This window comes from Argiope bruennichi, chromosome X2 (assembly GCF_947563725.1).
Source record: "Argiope bruennichi chromosome X2, qqArgBrue1.1, whole genome shotgun sequence".
NCBI classification, from domain to species: Eukaryota; Metazoa; Arthropoda; class Arachnida; order Araneae; family Araneidae; genus Argiope; species Argiope bruennichi.
In genome coordinates, this window is record NC_079163.1 from 108324303 (window position 1) to 108345089 (window position 20787).

General features: G+C 30.0%; 2 protein-coding genes across 2 annotated transcripts in view; one reads left to right on the forward strand and one right to left on the reverse strand.

Moving 5' to 3' along the window:
• LOC129960812 (wolframin-like) lies at positions 1-3074 on the reverse strand. Its single transcript, XM_056074472.1, has one exon. It carries the CDS (start codon positions 2956-2958, stop codon positions 508-510), a length of 2451 nt encoding a protein of 816 aa, XP_055930447.1. The 5' UTR covers positions 2959-3074; the 3' UTR covers positions 1-507.
• A 361-nt stretch (positions 3075-3435) lies between these two features.
• Positions 3436-20787, forward strand: part of LOC129960087 (protein Fe65 homolog) — a 62892-nt gene continuing 45540 nt past the window's right edge. The window contains exons 1-2 of the mRNA XM_056073184.1: positions 3436-3574; positions 5496-5580. Coding sequence (XP_055929159.1) covers positions 5559-5580 — 22 coding nt within the window. The 5' untranslated portion in view covers positions 3436-3574; positions 5496-5558. The remainder of the gene's footprint in view (positions 3575-5495; positions 5581-20787) is intronic.

Here is a 20787-nt window from a genome sequence, read left to right on the forward strand (position 1 = left end):
ACTTTGCCACTATAAAATAATACGAGTAAATGACTAGTAAAATAATTGCAAATATTAACCATAATTCATTTTTTATACAATTTTCAAGATATTAAATAGATTATACTATTAAATTTTTAGCACATTTAACAGAGCATGAAAAATTCTCCGAGATTAAACTTATATCTACATTTTCTTACATCTAGTTTAAACTAATGTCTTAAAACCAATAAATACTAGCTCTCATTTATCTTAAAATTTAAAATACTTCAACCATCAAAATGGATAAAATAAATATTACTAAAAACACAAAACATTAACTACATAACTATATAAAAAGATATACGTTGTAGTATAATTGCAATTCTAAAAAGCATGAAAATATAACACAATCACCAAAAGCGATTAGTAAAAAACACACACACAAAAAAAAACACAGTAAATATATGAAATTATGATGAAAGTAAAATAGAATAAAATAAAGTATACAAAAGATGATAATGCTTGTTCACAAATTTAATTATGAAATTATTTTGGCTCGTATTGCAAAAAGGGCTCAAAATAAAGTTTTATTAAATTTTTTACAGAAAGCCTGTAATCAGGTAAGGGCAGAGCAGAAAAACTATTGCATGCAACATCCGCATAACAACTAGTACACTGGGCTTGGCGTATGGTCAATCTTGGTGAAGAACTGCCAATATTTGATTCTAACACTCCTATTACTTTAAGTGAATCCCCTTCTTTTAAATTGGTAACAAATTCAGTGCATGCATTGCCTGCAAATAGTATAACTTCAGGAGATGTGCGTGATGAGACCTCTAAAGCTATCTGATATTTATATTCATTCCAGTTATGAAGATGGCATTTATTTATGTTTAAATTTTCATACAGTTTACATCGCTCCTTTTCAAACTGTGATAATGTTTCAGAATCACAATTTGCATAATTTTTACCAAATAGACATACAAACCAGTCCTGTAAGGGTTGTGGCATTATATTTGCAATTAATTGCATATTATTTTTTACATGAATAACATCAACAGCTGTTATTGTACCTTCCAAAGATATTTCTCTTCCTTTCAAAGGAAGACAAGAAATCTGTACTTCAGCAGTATTAGTACGATACCAAGCATGATGATGACAGTAAGTTTGATATTTTTCCCAAGGTATAATCTCCCCAGGTGCAGTTCCTGCTTTCTGTACCTCTGGTTTAACAGCCTGATATGACAGAATTAATAAACTAAAACAAATTAAAGAAGGCCACAATTTGCTCTCATTAGAAGCTCTGAATTTTTTCACAAAGATACAACTTATAAAATATAGTACTATGAATACCAACGACAAGAAAAGTAATTCAACTTTAAAATCATCGACAGTGTATACTTTAAAAAGTGCATATGTTATAAAGGTAAGTACAATGCCAATATAATTTGACAAGATTAAAATGACAAGCCAAGAAAATAAACTAAACAACTGGGTAGTTGTAGTAGTATTTGCCAAATGGATAGATGCCAAATTCATCCAAACAAGTGATATCAAATGAGGAAGTAACACTAAATGCCAACCTCTCTTTTGTCCTAGTGCCATCTTAACATATAAATAAGGCAAAACAAATGGTAGAGCCAAGCACGAGATCAGACTCAGGTGTATATAAATATTTTCCATTATTTCATAAGTTATATTAAAATTCAAGAAAGAAAGAGAATTCCTAAACATATTTTGTAAAGCATTAGCTTTGTATAAACAAGTCAGGGCATTTAAAATTAATGAAACATTTACATAATACCTTTGATGAGTTATAGTTCTATCAACAAACAGCATAAGGACAAGACTTAAAATTCCTAAATCAGTAGATGACATTAGAGTAGAACTTAAGGATACCAGTGAAATGTATACAAATGAAATTAGGAGAAATGTTATTAATGGGCATGTTGTCTTTGATAAAAATTTCCTTTCCACCTGATCTGATCTGATATTTGGCTCAAAAAATTTCACCAAATGCAACCATTTTTTAATATTTTCACCACCAAAATTAATATGAACAACAAAGCAAGTAGATGAAATCATAACTGCCAAGGAAAACAGTGTTACACATTTTAACATAGATTGTTTAATAAAGTTGCTTGTTTCATTGCCAGATGGTGAAAGGAAATTAGCAAGCTGTAACAAAAGGCAAAAAAACAAAAATGTTATTGGATATACCAATGATGAAAGATTCTGAAAAAGATTTTCAGCAGATCTTAAGACAAGATCCCACAAGATTCGAAGATATTTGGTGGACAGCCATCTCTTGTATTCAGCATAATGAGTAACTTGTTTTAATGATACAAGGGGTACATTACCTTCCAAGCATGACTGAACTGAATTAACCACTTCACTGAATGAAACATGAGCCTGATTTCGAAGACTTGCTTCATCTATTTTCTTCTGACATGGCTGCTGCTGTGGAAGCGGTGGATCTTCAGCTGCCTTGGCAGAGAGCTTTTCTTTGCTCTCCTCTTTAAGTATGGTTTCAATCTTTTCTCGGAAGACTTGTTCTGGCACTAGATCTTCAGTATCGCTCATGATTGCTTCGAATAATGAATAAGCAACTCTACGTGATATTTTTTCTTCGTCAGAAAATTTAAGGCACTTTTCTATTTCAGGATGATTTCTGGCATTTATACCAACACCACCGCTGACACACTCTTTTAATAATGAAAATGCTTCTTCTTGACCTTTCTCGGCAGCTTGCAATAACCAATATACAGCTAATTGAGCGTTAAAGCTACGCTCCTCAAAATTATTTGATGGGATAGTTAATAAGCTCTTTGCCAACGCGACTTGACTTTCTTTACAGCCGTCCTCAGCTAAAATGTGTCTTAAACGAAAAGTCCCCAAGCTTCCTGTGCCCAGGTGATGCTCGCGAGGTAAAAGTAATGTTCTTGAAATAGATCCACCCTGACAACTTTCTGGCATCGCGTTGGTCGAGTTTTTCATGCACACGAACCAATTCAGTAAGAGTGTAAATATAACTCACGTGAAAGTTTGTAAAAAAGACACAGGCATCTTGCAGCTGCATTCTAATAATAACACTTTTAAATTTTCGTCTGCTCTGCTCAAAGAATGAACGTGTTGCCATTCCACACTTTTATTCCCAATAATAAAAAAAAAAAACTCTGAATACATTTGATATGGCTCAGCATAAAACAGTGATGTATTCATAGATTTCATTATGCTCCAAGAATGCATTCTAAATCAACTATATCATTTTCTTTTATTTCGTATTCTTTAATTACTCTTGTTCGATGCTGCCGAAATTCAAATGATTTCTTCTTATTATTTTTCTTTTTAATCCTTATCGCATTTTCAAAATTCAACACTTATTGCTTATGAGTTATCAATTTAGTTTTTAAAATTATTTTCAATTTTCATTAGTACTCTGCTTCTTATTTTGTAGGGGGGTGGGAAATCACTCCATGGTAGAAAAAAAAAAAAAAAATCATAATACCGCTGGTAAAAACACCTGCTGTATTTACCGTAGGAGAGATTTTCGCTCCACCAATTAGTATTTACTGTTTACATACAATTGGGTGTTTACGTTTGAGAATGAAAGGTGAGATTCCTTATTTTGAAATATTTTTTCTATTTTAGTAATCATTTCTTAACATTACTCACTTAAAGTTTGTTTAATTACTATATTTTTCGTAGATGTGATTATTATTCGAAGACCTATAAACAATATATCGATCAATAACATTTACTATATAATCTCTTCTTATAGAATGTATAATTTGTTTTTATTGCATTTTCCATTAAAATAACTTTTTTATATAAAGGCAGTTCATTCGCGTCTATTTTTTCTTCTGATGAGAAGCATGGATTTAAGTAATATAATGTCACTTGACATTTAGCAATTAAAACGCTGTTTGATTATAAATTAACTTCGCAAATTACTGTAGAAATCATCTTCTCTATATTTTTTATCGCATGCATTAGAAAGTAATTATTGATTGAAAGCTTTCTGGTTGCATTTTTTTTAAGTTAACTTTTTTTTTGTTCTTACATATTCAGAGTTTTTGTGAAGATGATTTGTTTCCGTTATTCTATAGAAATTACGATTTTTCAGTGAAATAGAAGAATCAGTAAATAAATAGAAAAAGTCATGTTCTTTGATTAAAAATTATTGTTGTAAAGAATACAGGCAGAAGGGATGTATTGTCATATTCTGCTGAATGTGAAAGATATAAATTAAAAAATGAGAATAATAAAAAATGAAAAAGGCTAATTAATTAAAGTCCGAATTTTTCATTTACATATAATACAAAATTAATAATAATGCTTGTAGATTTGAAAATGAATTTTATATGTTAAGTTGAAAAAAATTCAGTCGTATTAAATTAGTATGCTACAAGTATTTTTCTTTAAACAGTTTTAATTTATTTGTTTTAATTATTTTAATAATTAAAATTTAATTTTACTTTATGTTTAGTTAGACATTGCAGAAGCTAAGTAATGTGCCTTAAAAAAAATTTTTTTGAAGATCTGTATACATTATATAAATGTAATAAATATGAAGATTGAATTTGATTAGCATCTTTAATTTGGGTGAAATACAGATATAAATGCATTTATGAATTTTATTATATTCTGTTTGATTTATAAATAGAATATTTTGGCATTATTATGGTTAAATACCTGTCATTCTAGCTACCGGTTAAAAATCCCCTCCATCTTCCTTTCTCTTAAAGGTTTTATCCTAATTTGTTATTAGCAGAAATTGTTAAACTTGATGTAATTTTTTTTTTTTTTTGACATTTTCTTTATCTCTGTGTGTTTCCACACTGGTGCATCCAATATCAAAATTATATATCTAATGAAATTATTTTTTAAAAAAACATTAGCACTGTTAATTTGTTTTTAAGTCAGTTTATAGTTTAATTTATTGTAATAAACATTAGTGGTTATGTCTAAAAAAACAAATTTGGCAGTATAATTAGTCTGATGAGCATGTAATTCAAACATATATTGGGCAGATAATTTTCTTAAAAAGGGCAACATAGTGAACTGCTCTGCAATATATTCTTGAAGCGAAGCTTACCTATTCTGATACTAAAGAAGTCTAATACAATCTATACTGGTATAAGACTCCTCTTAAAAAAAAAAAGAAAAAGGCATGAATATTGGTGTTTTGTTAAAATGAAAAATTACAAATTTTTCTCTTAAAATAAGTAAAATTAATGTAAATCTTCAGATATATTTATTTATCTATTTTTACCATTTCAGTACTGAGATTGAATAATACTTAATAAGCATACAGTTGGTTCAAAATTATAATTATTCTCACAATACCTCTAAGACAATTTTTGCAATTAGTATTTCTTAAAATATAAATTGATTCTAGTTGATGAAAATATATCTATGCCACATTAACACAGTGGTAGGCAGGGCATTCAGAATTATTTTCCCTCTTTTTTCAACTATTTTTTAAAAACTGACTTCATTCTTCATAATTCTCAAATTCATTTATATTACAGCTTTCTAGATTCTTTCTTATCTGACTGTCAGTGATTTCAAGCATTTGCGTAGAAGGTATAACAATGAGTTCGTCTTCTGATGTTGGTATGTATCAATAATGAATAATTTTCCAACCTTTTAAATTTTCATTATATATCCAAGATCAGTTCTTTGCTTTGTCTGTTATATATTAAAAAATTTTTTTTAATTATTTATAATTATAGTGACTCAAATCCTTATACTGAAACATGAATATGTTTCATGTTTGCAAAAAATCTTAAGATTAAATTTATTCAAGTCATAATAAATTAAGATAATTTTTCTGTTTTAAATAATCTGGTAGAATTCCAATTTTGTTTTTGAATAAAATATTTAATTGATGTTTTTTAGGGGACAGCCATAGGATAAGGGTATTTTAGATTTAAAAATCCATTTTGTCTGAAGAGCAAATGCATAATTTTAACTAAGATTGTGGCATTTTATAGCACTAAGCAAGAAAAGAAAGCATTCTGAAAATGTGAACCTCTTAAATCTTAACCTCTTAACTAATGAACTTACTTAATTTCTTAGTTAAATGACTTATCATGTTTGAGATTTTTATTGTTAATTTAATTTTTAATTTAATTTTAGTAACAATATAAATTGCATTTCAAATAGTGAAACATTTGTAAATGATTTTTGCATTTTAAATTACTTAATACTTTCACTTAATTAATTACTGATTTAAAACAGTAAATTAAAACATAAATTCAATGCACTTATCAGATATTATTATTGTATGAAAAGAGGTTAATTATAAATTTGAAATGTATGATTTTGTGTTCATAGAATTTTTGGGTTAAAGAAAAACTATATTTTATTTAAAATTATCAATAAGTGCTATTATTATAAGAAAGTATTATACAAAAAATTGCATTTTATTGGATGATTTGAAATTTTTGAAATTATTATATCTGATAATACAACAGTTGATTAACATTTTTAAATATTTAAAAGTTTTATGGTTTGCAGATTAAATGCACTGTAAAAAACATAAATTAAGTATTTTATTTCATTTAAGTTCCATTACTTTTATATATATATATTGAAATGATACATCATTCTATAACTGAGAAATAAAATTGGCATAAAATTTATATTTTATTTATGATTATGTCTTAATTTAGTTATTTTGATTATGTGGCCTTTTATATGAAACATTGTGAGAAAAATTTTGTGCTTTATAAATTAAATTTTTAATTAAGGCACATAAAGTGTATGTGCAATTCATTAGGCTGAAATTTTCTTCACTGATATATCTTTTTGATTTCTCACACTTATATTAACACTATGAATATGGGTTCACCCCAAATTACCCTGACTCAGGTGCATAGCTGAGATATAAAGGTGAAAAGTAATTCTTGACCATCCACTCATATGGAAGTGATAATTCCATTCTGTGTGCATGCTAAAAATATTACCTTGGGTTTTTATGCACTGGAATTCTCATACTAGCTGGGGTTAAAGAATTAAAGACCTGCATAATCTTTGATTTAGTCTTAGGAGCATTTATAAGCAATTATTTCAGGTTACAGTGTGTATATTGAAAGTATTTGAGTGATGATATTATTCATGTGTGCAATTTCTTATTGAATCAGGATTTTAATGAAGGAAATGCACACACATACAAAAAATCGTTTTTTGGTATTTGGTGGAAGAAAATCGATTATTATTATTCTTTTGCACCAAACATATCATATAGATGCTAATTATTAGATGTAAAAGAGAGGAAAAACAGTAAATTAACCATTTGTCTGAAAAAATAAAATCTGATATGCAAATTTTGTTCAGAAAATGATAAATAAGGAAAGTAGATTTTTTTTAAAATTTGTTCTGGAAAACAGTCTTTGGATTTGTTATCTTTTGCAAACTGCTACCTCATTTGGAATTATATCTGTTTCAATATTAAAGTTAGAATTTATATTGACTTAAAAATGTCATTATTTACTGCAGTTTCTAGTGTTATTTTAGGTTAAAGCTTATCTTTTTTAGAATAAAATCAACTCTTAATCCTACTTTATATTTGTCATTGTTTTATTTCATCATGATTATTCACCTAAGTAAGAAGATTTTGTGTTAGATGATAGCGGTTTCTATGTAGATCAAAAAGTGAGGCATCAAATTCTTAAGCGGCGTTTAGAATATCTGATATCTGAGGGCAGAATATCCACACCAATTCCTGTATGTTGCATAATGATACTAATTTGGTATGGGTTTGAGGTAAAAAATGTTTCACCATTTTGGAGGCTGTGGTATTAAATACCATATATATATATATATATATATATATATATATATATATATATATATATATATATATATATATATATAATTCTTACTAGACAGCATACTCAAAACATGAAGCTTGATCTTCAATGATGTTCAGTTTTTGGTGTCCCAACTATATACTGAATAGAATGCTATACTTCAGTTGTGAAATTATTTTAGTATATTTGCTTTCAGTCGCAAATGGGATGAGCCAAAAATTTTGATAATTCACATTTGATTGTTTCATCTATTCATTTCTTGTTTAATTTTGATGATGTTAAACATCTAATGGATTATAGGTAGGGTTGCCACGACCTTGGGAAAACACAGGGAATTTAAAAACTATCTTAAAAAAAAATAGAAAAATGCAGGGAAATTTGAAAAATGTTCATAAAAAAACAGGAAAATATAGCGATTTCAAGTATCTTAGTTCCTTTTTTCCCCATCTAAAAAAGTGCCGATCTCTGAACATTGTAGGAATGAAAGATCATAGCAATAACACCAAAAACGAAACTATGTAATTGCTTTTTCTACTCGCTTCGCACTTTTTTTATATATATCTATACAGGAAAAAAAGCGATAATTTCAATTTAAGAGACAGTTTTTCTCTTTCCGTGAGATTCCCTGATTGTAGCTAATGAGGATGTCCGAGACTGCTATAACTGCGTGAGAGAATAGAATAAATTTCTCTGGCGAGAATAGTAACATTCAATCTGCCGAAGCATTGAGGTTTACTCACCCACACATGAGTTTATTGAATGATTTGCTTATTTTTTGAGAAATTTGAGCTTATTCAGAATAAATTAGAAAATTGTTTTAAACAATGAGCTGTTCAAAATTTGTATTAAATACAGATTGGACGAATAAAAATATGAATCCTGACTTAGCTGAATGGGTTAGAGAAGTTCCGCAAAATCCGTTTGTAGCATACTGCTCTGTTTGTAAGACGATAATAAGCTTAAGTAATATGGGAAAACAGGCACTTATTAGTCATGCCAAAAGAGGAAAAAATACAAAATTGTGTGCCAGTTTAAAAAAAGTTATAATTGCTATTGGACTCTGTATCTAAAAGGAATACAAAAGAAGATGAAACTTCAAGTTCAAAAACGTCCAATTTGATGTCCGAAAATAATCCGATTTCGAAGTTTTTAGTTCAAGAACAATAATCTAAAGCAGAACTTTTATGGACATTAAAACTTATTGCGTCACATTCTTCCTTTAATGCATTCTGCGATTCATCAGAAATAGTTTCACATACGTTCACTGATAGTAAAATAGCCAAAAAATATACTTTAGGTCGTAAAAAAATGTTATACTTTATTTGTTACGGATTAGCTCCGTTTTTTATACAATCTTTTAAGAAATCTTTAAGCAATAAAAAAAAATGTGATATGCTTTGATAAAGCTTTGAATCATGTTTCATGAAAATATCAAATGGATCTTACCATAAGGTATTAATGTGAATTAACCAATACAATCTCCACAACATATTGGAATTCAATATTTTTAAGGCATATCACTGCTCAAGAATTGTTTGAGAATTTTAAAGAAGTTATATCAAGTTTGGAGATTAGTATGGATGGACCAAATGTAAATTAAAAATTTTTAAAACATGTCAGAGAAAAACTTCCATGCAAAAATGACTGCAAAATTTTAGATCTGGGTACTTGCGGACTGTACATAATCCATTGATCGTTTCAGTATGAATATAAATGTACTGAATGGAAAGTAGATGTTACTCTAAGAGAAATGTACAGAATATTTAAAGATAGTCTAGCTAGATGTGCCGATTTTCTGGAAGTTATTGGTTCTTCTGGATTTTCATTGAAGTTTTGTTCTATCCGCTGTGTAGAGGATATCAGTGTTAGCTAAAGTAGTTAAAAAAATTTTCCCAATGTAAAGATTTCAATAAAGTAAAATGTTTCCTGGATTTAAAACAAGTGTCAATGTTAAAAATGCTTGTCAGGATAAATTGATTATGACTAAAATTAACTTCGCAAATATTGTTAATATTCTCCTGCCACTTTTTGAAAAGGTTCAGACAATGGTACCTTTCTTATGAAAATTCTGTCACATTTTTTAAGCAGTTAATAAAAGACATTGTCAAAAGAAGTATAATCGAAGAAACAAAGATATTAGACACTTATTTTTGATAGAGCTTGATCATCCTAAAAATATAAGGCTGAGAAAAAATACCGAAATTGGAATGATGACTACAAGTTATTGGCGGGGGCAAAAAGAGGCTTCTCAGCAGAATGTTTTATATTTGTGAAAAATACTATAAAAATATTTGAATGCATGTCTATAAATTTAACTGTTTTAAAAATTGCATTTTGTTTGAATCCATTTTTAACGAACATCCTTGCTTTTTCCACTCATTAAAACTATGGAATATTATTATTCCATTATAACTAACACATGAGTGCTTTTCGCGCATTTCCTCTTATATTGCGTATACCTACAGGGAATTTTACCCCCAAATTTGAGGGGCAGCCCTGATATTACACAATCAATATAGTCCCATGGCCAAATTTGCTATGAACTGCACTGCTGCTATGTGCTATCTTAATTGCATCTGTAGTGGACACTGGTTATATTAAATATTGAGATCATTTGTCTATTTTGATGGGTATCCACAACATCTTTGAAGTTATTTAAAAAAAATTATCATTTCATACTCAGATTTCGATTATCTAATAAAGATGCTGACAAAATCATTTGTTAATCATATTCTGTGATCACAATCTCAATGTGGACGATGAAAACTCAAGACATAAAAATGAAACCAGTTTGAATATTCTTCCCTTGATTTTCACATATACTTACTCAATATAGCACATTCTACTTATTTCACCAGATAAAATCTTCATTCCCGAGGAATGTCATGGGGGGGGGGAGGAACTCGTTAACGTGTAACGCTTCGGGATAACGCAACATGATAATCGATATGAAAAAAAAGTGGGATTGTTTCTTTCTGACTTCTGTCTATAATAACACAATATGGTGTTTTGTGCTTTATAATATAGTGATGAAAACCAAGTATGCATTTTGGGCACTTCCCATTCAACTGATTGAGTCCAAAATTTAATAAAAATGTACAATTTTGGTCACATTACTGCATACCAAATTTAAATTATCTGTGTCATTCAGTTTTCAAGCTGACATTCACATGAACATACAAACCAACAGACGTCCAACTTTTGGATTCAAACACTAATACACATTTATAATTATATTGATAAAACTATGTGCCAAATTTTGCTCTCTAGCTCTAGTATTTTTTAATTTTTGTTTTGACATGCAGACAGATGGCCAGACAAGCACACTTCGTACAGACGTAATCCAAAATTGATAAAAAATCTTTGATGTGATGCAAAAACTACATAACAAATGTGTTTTTGAGTTATTTTTTTTACAGTCTGAGATAATTCCAAATGTATGTTTATTGAACTTGAGGTCAAATTTTTTAATGATACAATACCTTCTCTTTCTGCTTCATATGCGGTATCCAAACAATTCAAGATTATGAGTATGATCTCTTTCTGTGCATAACGAAAGCTGAGGGAGGTTACAGGCCAGGTTGATTAAGAAATGTTATTAGCCTTGCTGCCAAATAAATTTTGTAAATATATATATTCTTTGAAATAGAACATATTAGGATGTCAATGTGTGTTTATCATTAATTATTAAAATCAATAAATATAATTATTTACTTATCTATTATATATTAATCATAAACTTAACGTTATATTATATTCCATTTGATATTTACTGAAAAATAATAATTTTTAATGCTATATTTGTGTGAAAATTATTGTTTCCTTATTATGTATCGTAATAATTAAATGCTTTTATACAGAGGCTTACATTCTTAAAATGGAGCCCAGGGCAAATATCAAAACAGCACCACCGTCTTAACAAGCAAACTGTAATGCATATATTTCATCCACCCATCTCTAAACTTAATGCCAGAGAACACTAAGATTGAAATTGCAATTTTAGCTGATATGATCTTGCAACTTTCAACGAGAAGCTAGTTCACTGATAAAATTAATTTTATTAATTTCGCAATATCAATTAACTTTAATTTAGTTATTGAACTTATTTAATTTTTGATACTCTGAAAGTATTAATTGCTACAAACAATAAAGAAATAAACTGAAAAATAAGGATTAGGGTGGGTGGAACACAACTCCCCCCCCCCAAATTACTGTTTGAATTGAATTATGATGTATAAACAAAATGAAAAAATACAGAATATTTGCAGCAAATGAAGTTAATAATTCAGGCAAATATTTGTGGGTGTGATGGGTTTTAATGCATCAGTCCACTTGAATTAGCTTAATCTTTTATTCTTGATTAACAAATGATGATTCTGATGAATTTTACAAATGAGAATTCAATGATGAAGGAATTTATATTACATGAAGATGGACAGTTGATGTTGTTTAAAGGATCTTTCCCACCTGCGCGTGGTTCACTAGCATTTGCAGAGGAATTCTTCAACGTAAGAATTCCAGTTTCGGCCCTTTCTCAGAGTATCACGGCTTCTCGGTTTCCGGTCGCACCCTTCTCGGCGGACGTCCGTTCTCTCCCCTCGTCTAGTGAACTCTGAACTCTGCCCTCCGACTGCTGGCTATCACCGGACCGGATGAACACAGAGTGCCCTCTCGTGGAGTTAATTTACCACATCGCTCGGCCATCGACATGTGAGGTCCTCCGAACTCTGAAACACACAAATGAAGGAGAAAAAAAAGAGAGAGGACATTGAAGACAAAGGATAGAAATAAAAAAAAAAAAAGAGTGATGATGAAAAAAGAAATGTATTGATCTCAAGTTGCAACTGCATCAGTCCAGGGCTTCATGTGATCAGCTGAAGTGGAAGTTGCCTCAGGCCCTTCATGAGATCCTACTTTTGCTACGTCGTAACGATCATGTGGCTTTATCTTGACCACTTTGTAAGGTCCAAGAAACTTAGGTCTTAGCTTCAGACCTTCTCCTAGCTGGGTTCTTTTAATTGCTACCAAGTCGTTTATTTTATAGAGTGGGGCAATTCTACGATGTTTGTTATATTGCCGTCGGTTCTCTTCTTTAATTTTGAAGATATTTGCTTTGGCCTCCTCACGAATTGTTTCTTTTTCTTGAATCATGGAGTGCAAGAATTCTTGATCTAGGATTTCTTTGATTCTTAGGTCCGTTTTGTTTCGCATCTTCACACCTGTCCCGCGAATGACCTCTAGTTCCATCGTTTTCGGTACAACGATGAGTTCACGTCCATCTTTGAGTTCTTTCTCGACCAGAGTTTTCAACAATTGCATACGTTCGTCAGCAGCTTCTTGTGCAGTTGCGATCTTAGATGTAATTTTGCTTTGGGAACGGGTGACCATGCACACTGCATTCCTGCTCAATGCATCTACCTGTTTATTTTCGGTGCTTACCAATTCATTATTCTGAATAAGACTCAGACATTTTGGCGGGAAAATTCCTTCCATTACTAATTGATCACTTATAACTGCCTCAATCTCAACGGGTTTACATTCCTCATTAAAAGCAAATGAAAAGGTTGCAGTTTGAGCAGAAATTTCATTTCCGAAACAAGTTTTAATTTTTATATTTCCCGTAATTTTTTTGATAGGAAAAAATGATTTGTTCACAATTATAAGTTCACTTCCTGAATCTTTTAGAAACTTTACTTTTTTTCCATCCACAAAAATATCAATATATTCTAGCATATTTTTTGGCTTAGTTCCAATTCCCGATATAACAAATTTGTTTTCTGTCTCACTTTCATTTGTAGATTTTTCAAATCGTTTTGGACAGTTACGAGCGAAATGAAAGCTTTCTCCCTTTTCCCCGCATACATAACAAATCCTTTCCGGTTTAACATTTTGATATTTGTTTCGACGAAACGATTCACTTTCCATTGCCTGTTTTTGAAACCTTGATGCTTTCGTTTCACTACTATGTACATTAGAATTACTGACTTCAGATAACGATTTACCCCGAGATGAAAAAAATAAATCACATTCGCGACCTAACTGAGTTGGCGGAAACCATGTTTTTCCTTCGCGAATACCTATGTATTCTTTAGTTTTGAAATCCAAAGTTTCGAACAATTTATTAGCAACAATTAGATCAAATAATTTTTTAAAATCTCTTTTTACTTCTCTTACCTGACAATAGTAATCAAATGTTGCAGTTAATCGCGATGCAAATTGAACATGCGATTCGTTTGGTAAACGTTGAGCATTTTTAAAATTACTAAGACATTCTCGAGGTGTCGGCTGAAATTCAGCTAAAAATAACTCTTTTAATTTTTCATAATCCGACAAATCCTGCTCAGTTGCATACGTTAAAACATTATTAGCTTTAACCCCTAGCAAATTAATTAATATCTCAGCTTGTAAGTCTTTAGGAACTTCTTTAGTAATAAATGCCTTTTCTAAGGAAGTAAAAAACAAATGCATTGCCTCGGGTTTATCAGGAACAGAAATTGTTAGTGTTTTAATACTTCTTATTAAATTTTCAACACTAAAAGGCACGTTTGATCGCTCACTAGGCAATGATTGTTTTTTCAATTTTTCTAGCTCAATCTCCTTCTCGAGTCGGGCCAATTTCATTCTTTCAATCTCTAACTTGGATTGTTCAGTAACTGCCTGAGCCGTACGATCCTCAACGATCGATTTTATGACGCCACGGACAAATTCTTGATCCGTTTTAAAAACATCAGAATTCTCAATTAATTTCTTAAGTTCCAAAATTTTAGCATTTTCTGACACAGTTTCACCGAGTTCTTCGGCAAGTATTTTTAAATCACACTTCTTTAAATTATTCAAGATACTCATTTTGAAGAAATATGAAAGACTAAATATAAAACAGAAGTAGCACAGTACCTTTTAAAATTTGCTGTTCACCGGCTCCGAGCCCCCATGGTTGTGGGTGTGATGGGTTTTAATGCATCAGTCCACTTGAATTAGCTTAATCTTTTATTCTTGATTAACAAATGATGATTCTGATGAATTTTACAAATGAGAATTCAATGATGAAGGAATTTATATTACATGAAGATGGACAGTTGATGTTGTTTAAAGGATCTTTCCCACCTGCGCGTGGTTCACTAGCATTTGCAGAGGAATTCTTCAACGTAAGAATTCCAGTTTCGGCCCTTTCTCAGAGTATCACGGCTTCTCGGTTTCCGGTCGCACCCTTCTCGGCGGACGTCCGTTCTCTCCCCTCGTCTAGTGAACTCTGAACTCTGCCCTCCGACTGCTGGCTATCACCGGACCGGATGAACACAGAGTGCCCTCTCGTGGAGTTAATTTACCACATATTTTTCACTATTAAAAAATTAGTAGGCCTAACGACTTCAAAAAAAAATATAAGATTTTGCTAAAATTATTTATCGTTTTTATCACACTTAAATTTAATTTAAATTATAGTAATTACTTATTACTTCGCTAATTATAAAATAACTTTTTAAACAAATCATAACACATCATGCAGCAACAAATTAATTGCTGCAGAATCTTGTATTTTGAAATTCACCAGATTCAAATGTATGTTAATTAGATGAGGATATTCTCACATTTCAGTATAACTTTCTTTTTGTTTCTACAAAAATAGATTTTTCCACCTTAATTACGCCACTATTTGGTGATTAAAAAGTAGAATTTTAGATAATAAAAGTAAAAGCTAACAATAAATTAAACTTTCGTTGCCAGGAGACGGTTAATTTTTATCTCCTTTTTGTGTGTTGAGTTACACGTAATCGTTACAATAAAAAGACTAGTTAATTCCAAATTATTTGTCACAAACTTCAGAAGTGATCGATTTTCAGTCAGTATGAACATGGAAGTTATAACGTTTTTTAAAGCCATGTTCCTCTTTTGAGGAAACTTGAGGTAACCTGTGGTTGATATTTGCCTAAAGTTATCTATTATTATTTTGATATCTGCCTTTTTCTTTAAAAAAAATCAATGAATTTTCGAGCATACCCTCCCTTTTCCCATTGAGACAGAAATCTTTAAAAAATGAGCTTTCCTTTGGCGGACCTTTCCTTAAATAAATTTGATTTTGTTCATTACATCACTTTAACATAGTGTTATTCGGAATTTTGTTTGGAAAACGTAACTTGAATTAGTTCTCTAGTTTTAAAAAGGACTGTGCATTTTCCGGCACTTGATTGGAAGCATTTTAACTTTTAAGAGGAGTAGAATAAGAATTAAAAAATGTACTTTTCTTGTATGAAACGTGTTTAATTGACCCCTCACTTTTGTGCTCTTTAGTGATGGCACACAGGGCACTTGCCCTACCCTAGTTACGCCACTGCTTTTTTATGTAAGTAAAGAAATCATTAACTAATAATTACATTTATTATATTTTCATTTTGTCCATAATTTACAAAATAAAAACGTTTACACAAAGTTATTGAAATGAGAAAGGTTAAATGAAAATAAATCATTAGCATGTTGATTAAAATAAAAATGTGTAGAAATGTAAAAAGTATATTGCCCAGTTACTAAAAGAGGAGCACTATTATATTGCTTGCCTGAGAAAAGTAAAACAAATTAACATTTCCAGTGTGATCCAAAGTACTTAGTATTTATTTCTAATAATTTGTTTATTAGTAGATTTAATTGTGATTGCAATTTTTTTTAAATTCCTACTATTGAAAACATTATTATGTTCGTATTATAAATCCCTAAAGTTTCCGTTTACCAATAACAAAAATGCGTGGCATTATGCCGAACCCGTGCTGACGTTATTTTCAGTAAGTAGAAATTGTGGTATGTACGTCGTAAGTTAATTGAAAAAAAATCTTGTCATTTTGCAGAAAGTAATATCGTGTCGCAATGAACTTTAGCTCGGTGCATTGCAAAACAACGGCGCTCGTCACAATAAGATAGATTTTTTTTTTTTAAATATTTTGTCTGCGAGAAAATATACACTGCTCTGCGAATTGCGCCTGATCCCCATGTGACTGTCTAGACGCATTCGATTCTCTAAGTTGAGAGGTTGATCGTAGGGACTTATATGTGTTTGTAAAAGTAGATAAAAGAAATAGTTCGAAAGATCGCTACGGCCTGCCAAAGACGTAGAATATGTCTTATTACATAATATAGCAATAAATATTGTATAGATTTGAGATCTGCCTTATCAGATTGACAGTATTGTATATGCGTTTTTTTTTAATATATTAATTTTTTTAGCATCGCCTGTCTCCGGTTTCCTTATAAGAACTTAGTGCTGTTGTCATTTCTTAAAAATTTATATTAAGTTGTACTGCAAACATACTACAATCTCTTTTAATTGAGAAGACCAGATTATCTTAAAAATGCATTTTTTGAAAGATAGCAGTCGATAAAACGAATAATTTTCTAGCGTATTAATTATTTGTTGTCTGATGAACAATAAGTCCATCAGGAATTTCAGTTATTTGCAGAAATATCAAGTAATTATTAGCAATAGTAAAATTTAATTCTTCTGCGAATTGTACGGAAATGAATTTGTTTTAGATGAAAATTGAAATGCATTTTACTTTTATATATATATATTTTCTCTCGTGGGAGTTCAAAAAGGATTATTTGGCTCGTATTAATTAATTATTAAATTACTCTTCCAGATTCTGCAAAATAAAATGTATGCAAAAGATACTTATTTGATTATAAAGATTTCGATAAAATTGGGTTTAATTGAATTTACTTTTATTTATCTTTAACTAATGCTTCATTTTCTTATTTATTTTCTAACTTTGGCATGGAAATGCTCTTTGTGTCTTGAATGGGGAAATTTTCTAAGAAATCCTGATTTGGAGAGAAAAATTATGAGTTCGATCCTTCATTACTGTAGATTGACAGTAATCTGCTCAAAAATAATCTGCTACAAAACAAACTTTTGTCTGTGAAATTATTCAGTATTCGTCAAACTTCTGAAATGACGGTTTACAATTTTTGCATTGTTTTTTCAACATCGCAAAACGTTTAGGTTGACGTTTCTGTGATTTTGTAGTGATTGAACTGATTGTGTAAGAATTTTTCTTTTCTTTCCTTTAACTCAAATTTAGATATCTTTTTCTGGAAAAGTCTATCGGGAAGATGCATCATAAATCTCATGGGTTTTGTTTCTGGATTTTCATTGTCTAGTATAGCAAAGTAAAGTATATATAAAAAAAATAATCCCATGAAAAATTATAATATTGAGATTTCATTAAAGAATAGACATATTAAATCATTTTCCGTTTGTTGAACTCTGGCGTGCCCACAGCGTTCTTCGCTGTGAAATAATTTGTAATCATAGAACAAAAATATTACTTTTTCCATTTATCTATTTCTCCTTATTCGAAAGTCAATGTTTTTTCTACGAAATAGTATTGACTTTCATAACGTCCTAAATGATCCTTAATCCTTTTCTTGTATCTGAAATGGTTTCAATTTTTCGTAGTTCATGAAATTAGTAATCATATTTTTACTAGCGCATTTGAATTCAAAGTTTTTGCTTTTAATATACTTTAATCTTACATTTGAAAATGATCCCTTTTCTTTCAAATGATTTGATATTTTTAATTATGAGACGTGTATGTTTCATTTTTTCTGTCATTTGTAATGAAATTCACATTAGTCTTCACATGTTTTATCTGCTGAAAATAAAGGGCGTCCGAATGTAAGAACCTTTAGAAGAATCTTAACATTTCGAATTGCCGAGCGTATTTAAGTTTGTCCTTTATCAACATGAGATGCTATTTGAAATTTAACTTGATTCAACTCAAGGTATACTAAAAGAATAATTTCTATTAAAAACTGACAAATAAATTCTAAAACGTCCGCGAAGAAATATTTGGATTTCATCAGTGTCACAAATGATGTTTTGTTCCGATTTCTGTTAATATTATTACTATTTGGATAAGATAAACGGATTGTTGCCAGACTTTTTAATGGAGCTCATAAATCATGGAACTCTAAGCATTAAATTTAGCAAGTTATCGTCTAACGAAATTATCTGTATATTTTAGTAAATATTCAAAACTGATATGTAGCTGAACATTTATTTATCTTTATTTATCAACCGTATTCATTTAAACATCTGTATTGGTGTGTAGTATGATATTGCTTTATATATATATATATATATATATATATATATAATACTGAGTGTATTATAAAGAAGTAATGTAAAGAAAAATTGGGAACATGCGACAAATCTTTTACTTTTTTTAATTTTATAGAAACTAAAGGGAAGAGAGAGCAAACAAAATGCTGTATCTTGTCTTTTACAGTAAAATCTTGATTTAGATATCAGCCTTTGGTAATTGCATTGAATAAATGCATACAAATATATTCGCAGATTTCTTTTCTTAAAGAACTTTTTTTACAACTGTTTTTTTAAAGGAAAAAGAGCTCATAATGGAAGCTAAAATGAAAGGTAAAGTTTACAATTATTTTTGAATTCTAACGCTGTGGTTGTAGCAATATTCTGAATGAAATTCAGATATTTCAGTCTGAGTGTAAATTTTCAGGTGAATTACTCAAATTATCAGTTTCTAAACTGTTTTTTTCTTTGTAAATGATTTTCATTTTCTTGTCTTTTGTTGTCTTGTGTGGCATTAAATCTTTTTTTGTTATTGATGATGTTGTTGTTGTTGCTTACGTCTCATCACTGTATTGGAGCATCCAATTATATAATACATATGCGAAATTAGTTTTGTTTAGTCCTTTCAGATATCAAACGGTTTCCTCCCCATCCCTTTTTCTTTCTATATTTCTTATTGCAGATCCAGTTGAAATTTTGAATGTTCTTTCAGTTGTAGCAAATGTAACAGGCCCACTTAAAATGCCGGAAAACCATTTCAACTACAATATTGGTGCCATGCGAACTCCACCACGATAATAATGGATTCCAGCGCTTTTATCATTTCCAAATAATTTTCTATCTATATTCCGTCCTTTTTTCTCGAATGAATGAGATCAGTTTTCAACTGAATACCGTCCAACTTCATTTGCTGCCCTATTTCATAAAGGAAAGCTAAACCATCAAATAAGTCGTATGGTTTCAAATCACCTCCTGGCGTCATTAGATTTAAAATCTCTATTGTAAGATGAATTGGACCGATATCAATTTTTTTTCCTTTTTTAATTTATCGAGAATTAGCTTTTTGTCAAAGAGATTGGCTGTTCTTTTATCTAAATTGTTTAATTCTGTATTAATTAAATTATCTTGGGGATCATACAAATTAAGGCGTATTTTCAACTTTATTATTAGTTTCAAAATGCATTCATCGCGTTCTTAAGCAGGCAATTTTTACGAATCAGCAAAATGTCAGTTTAAAAGAAAAGAAAAAAAGAAAAGAAAACCTGAATATTTGTGTGTATGATGCGACTAATTTATTTAGCGAGTTAATAATATTATGTTTTACTTCATGATTTCATGTTTATTACTTCCTCATTAGCGTTGATTTCATTTTATCTTTTTCCTATTTATTCTGCCTAAATGCTTGCAAATTTTTTGCTTCGTTTAAATTTGCTGACATATTTTCTTGTATTTCAATGCTACTAATTTTTCTCGCCTTTTATATGAATCAGAACTCACTTTCCTCTGTAAATTATATTTAAATCTATTGCGCATTTTTTACACAATACAAATAGAGGGTAACAGTCATCTTCCGTCCTGGAAGTATTGCCTTTCCAGGTAAAAGTAGGTAAATCACCACGCTTGCGCTAGAAATTATCTTGATGTTGCTATGGCAAAATCCATTATCTTTATTTACATTTGAGCGTGTCTAGAAACTTAGGAAGCAAAATTGGAAGATGTAAAAATAATAGGTTCTGGAATATTGATTTTAGTAAATAGAAAATCCATTCGTGTTTCTTGAATTCGATAAAATCTATTTTGGAAAATGACAAAATCGTTTTTAAAAAATTAGTTAATTAGTTGTTATAGTCATTGCATATCAAAAAGAAAAGCAATCTAGGGTTCGTGGTAGGGAAAGAAATAAATGGCTAGAAAATAATA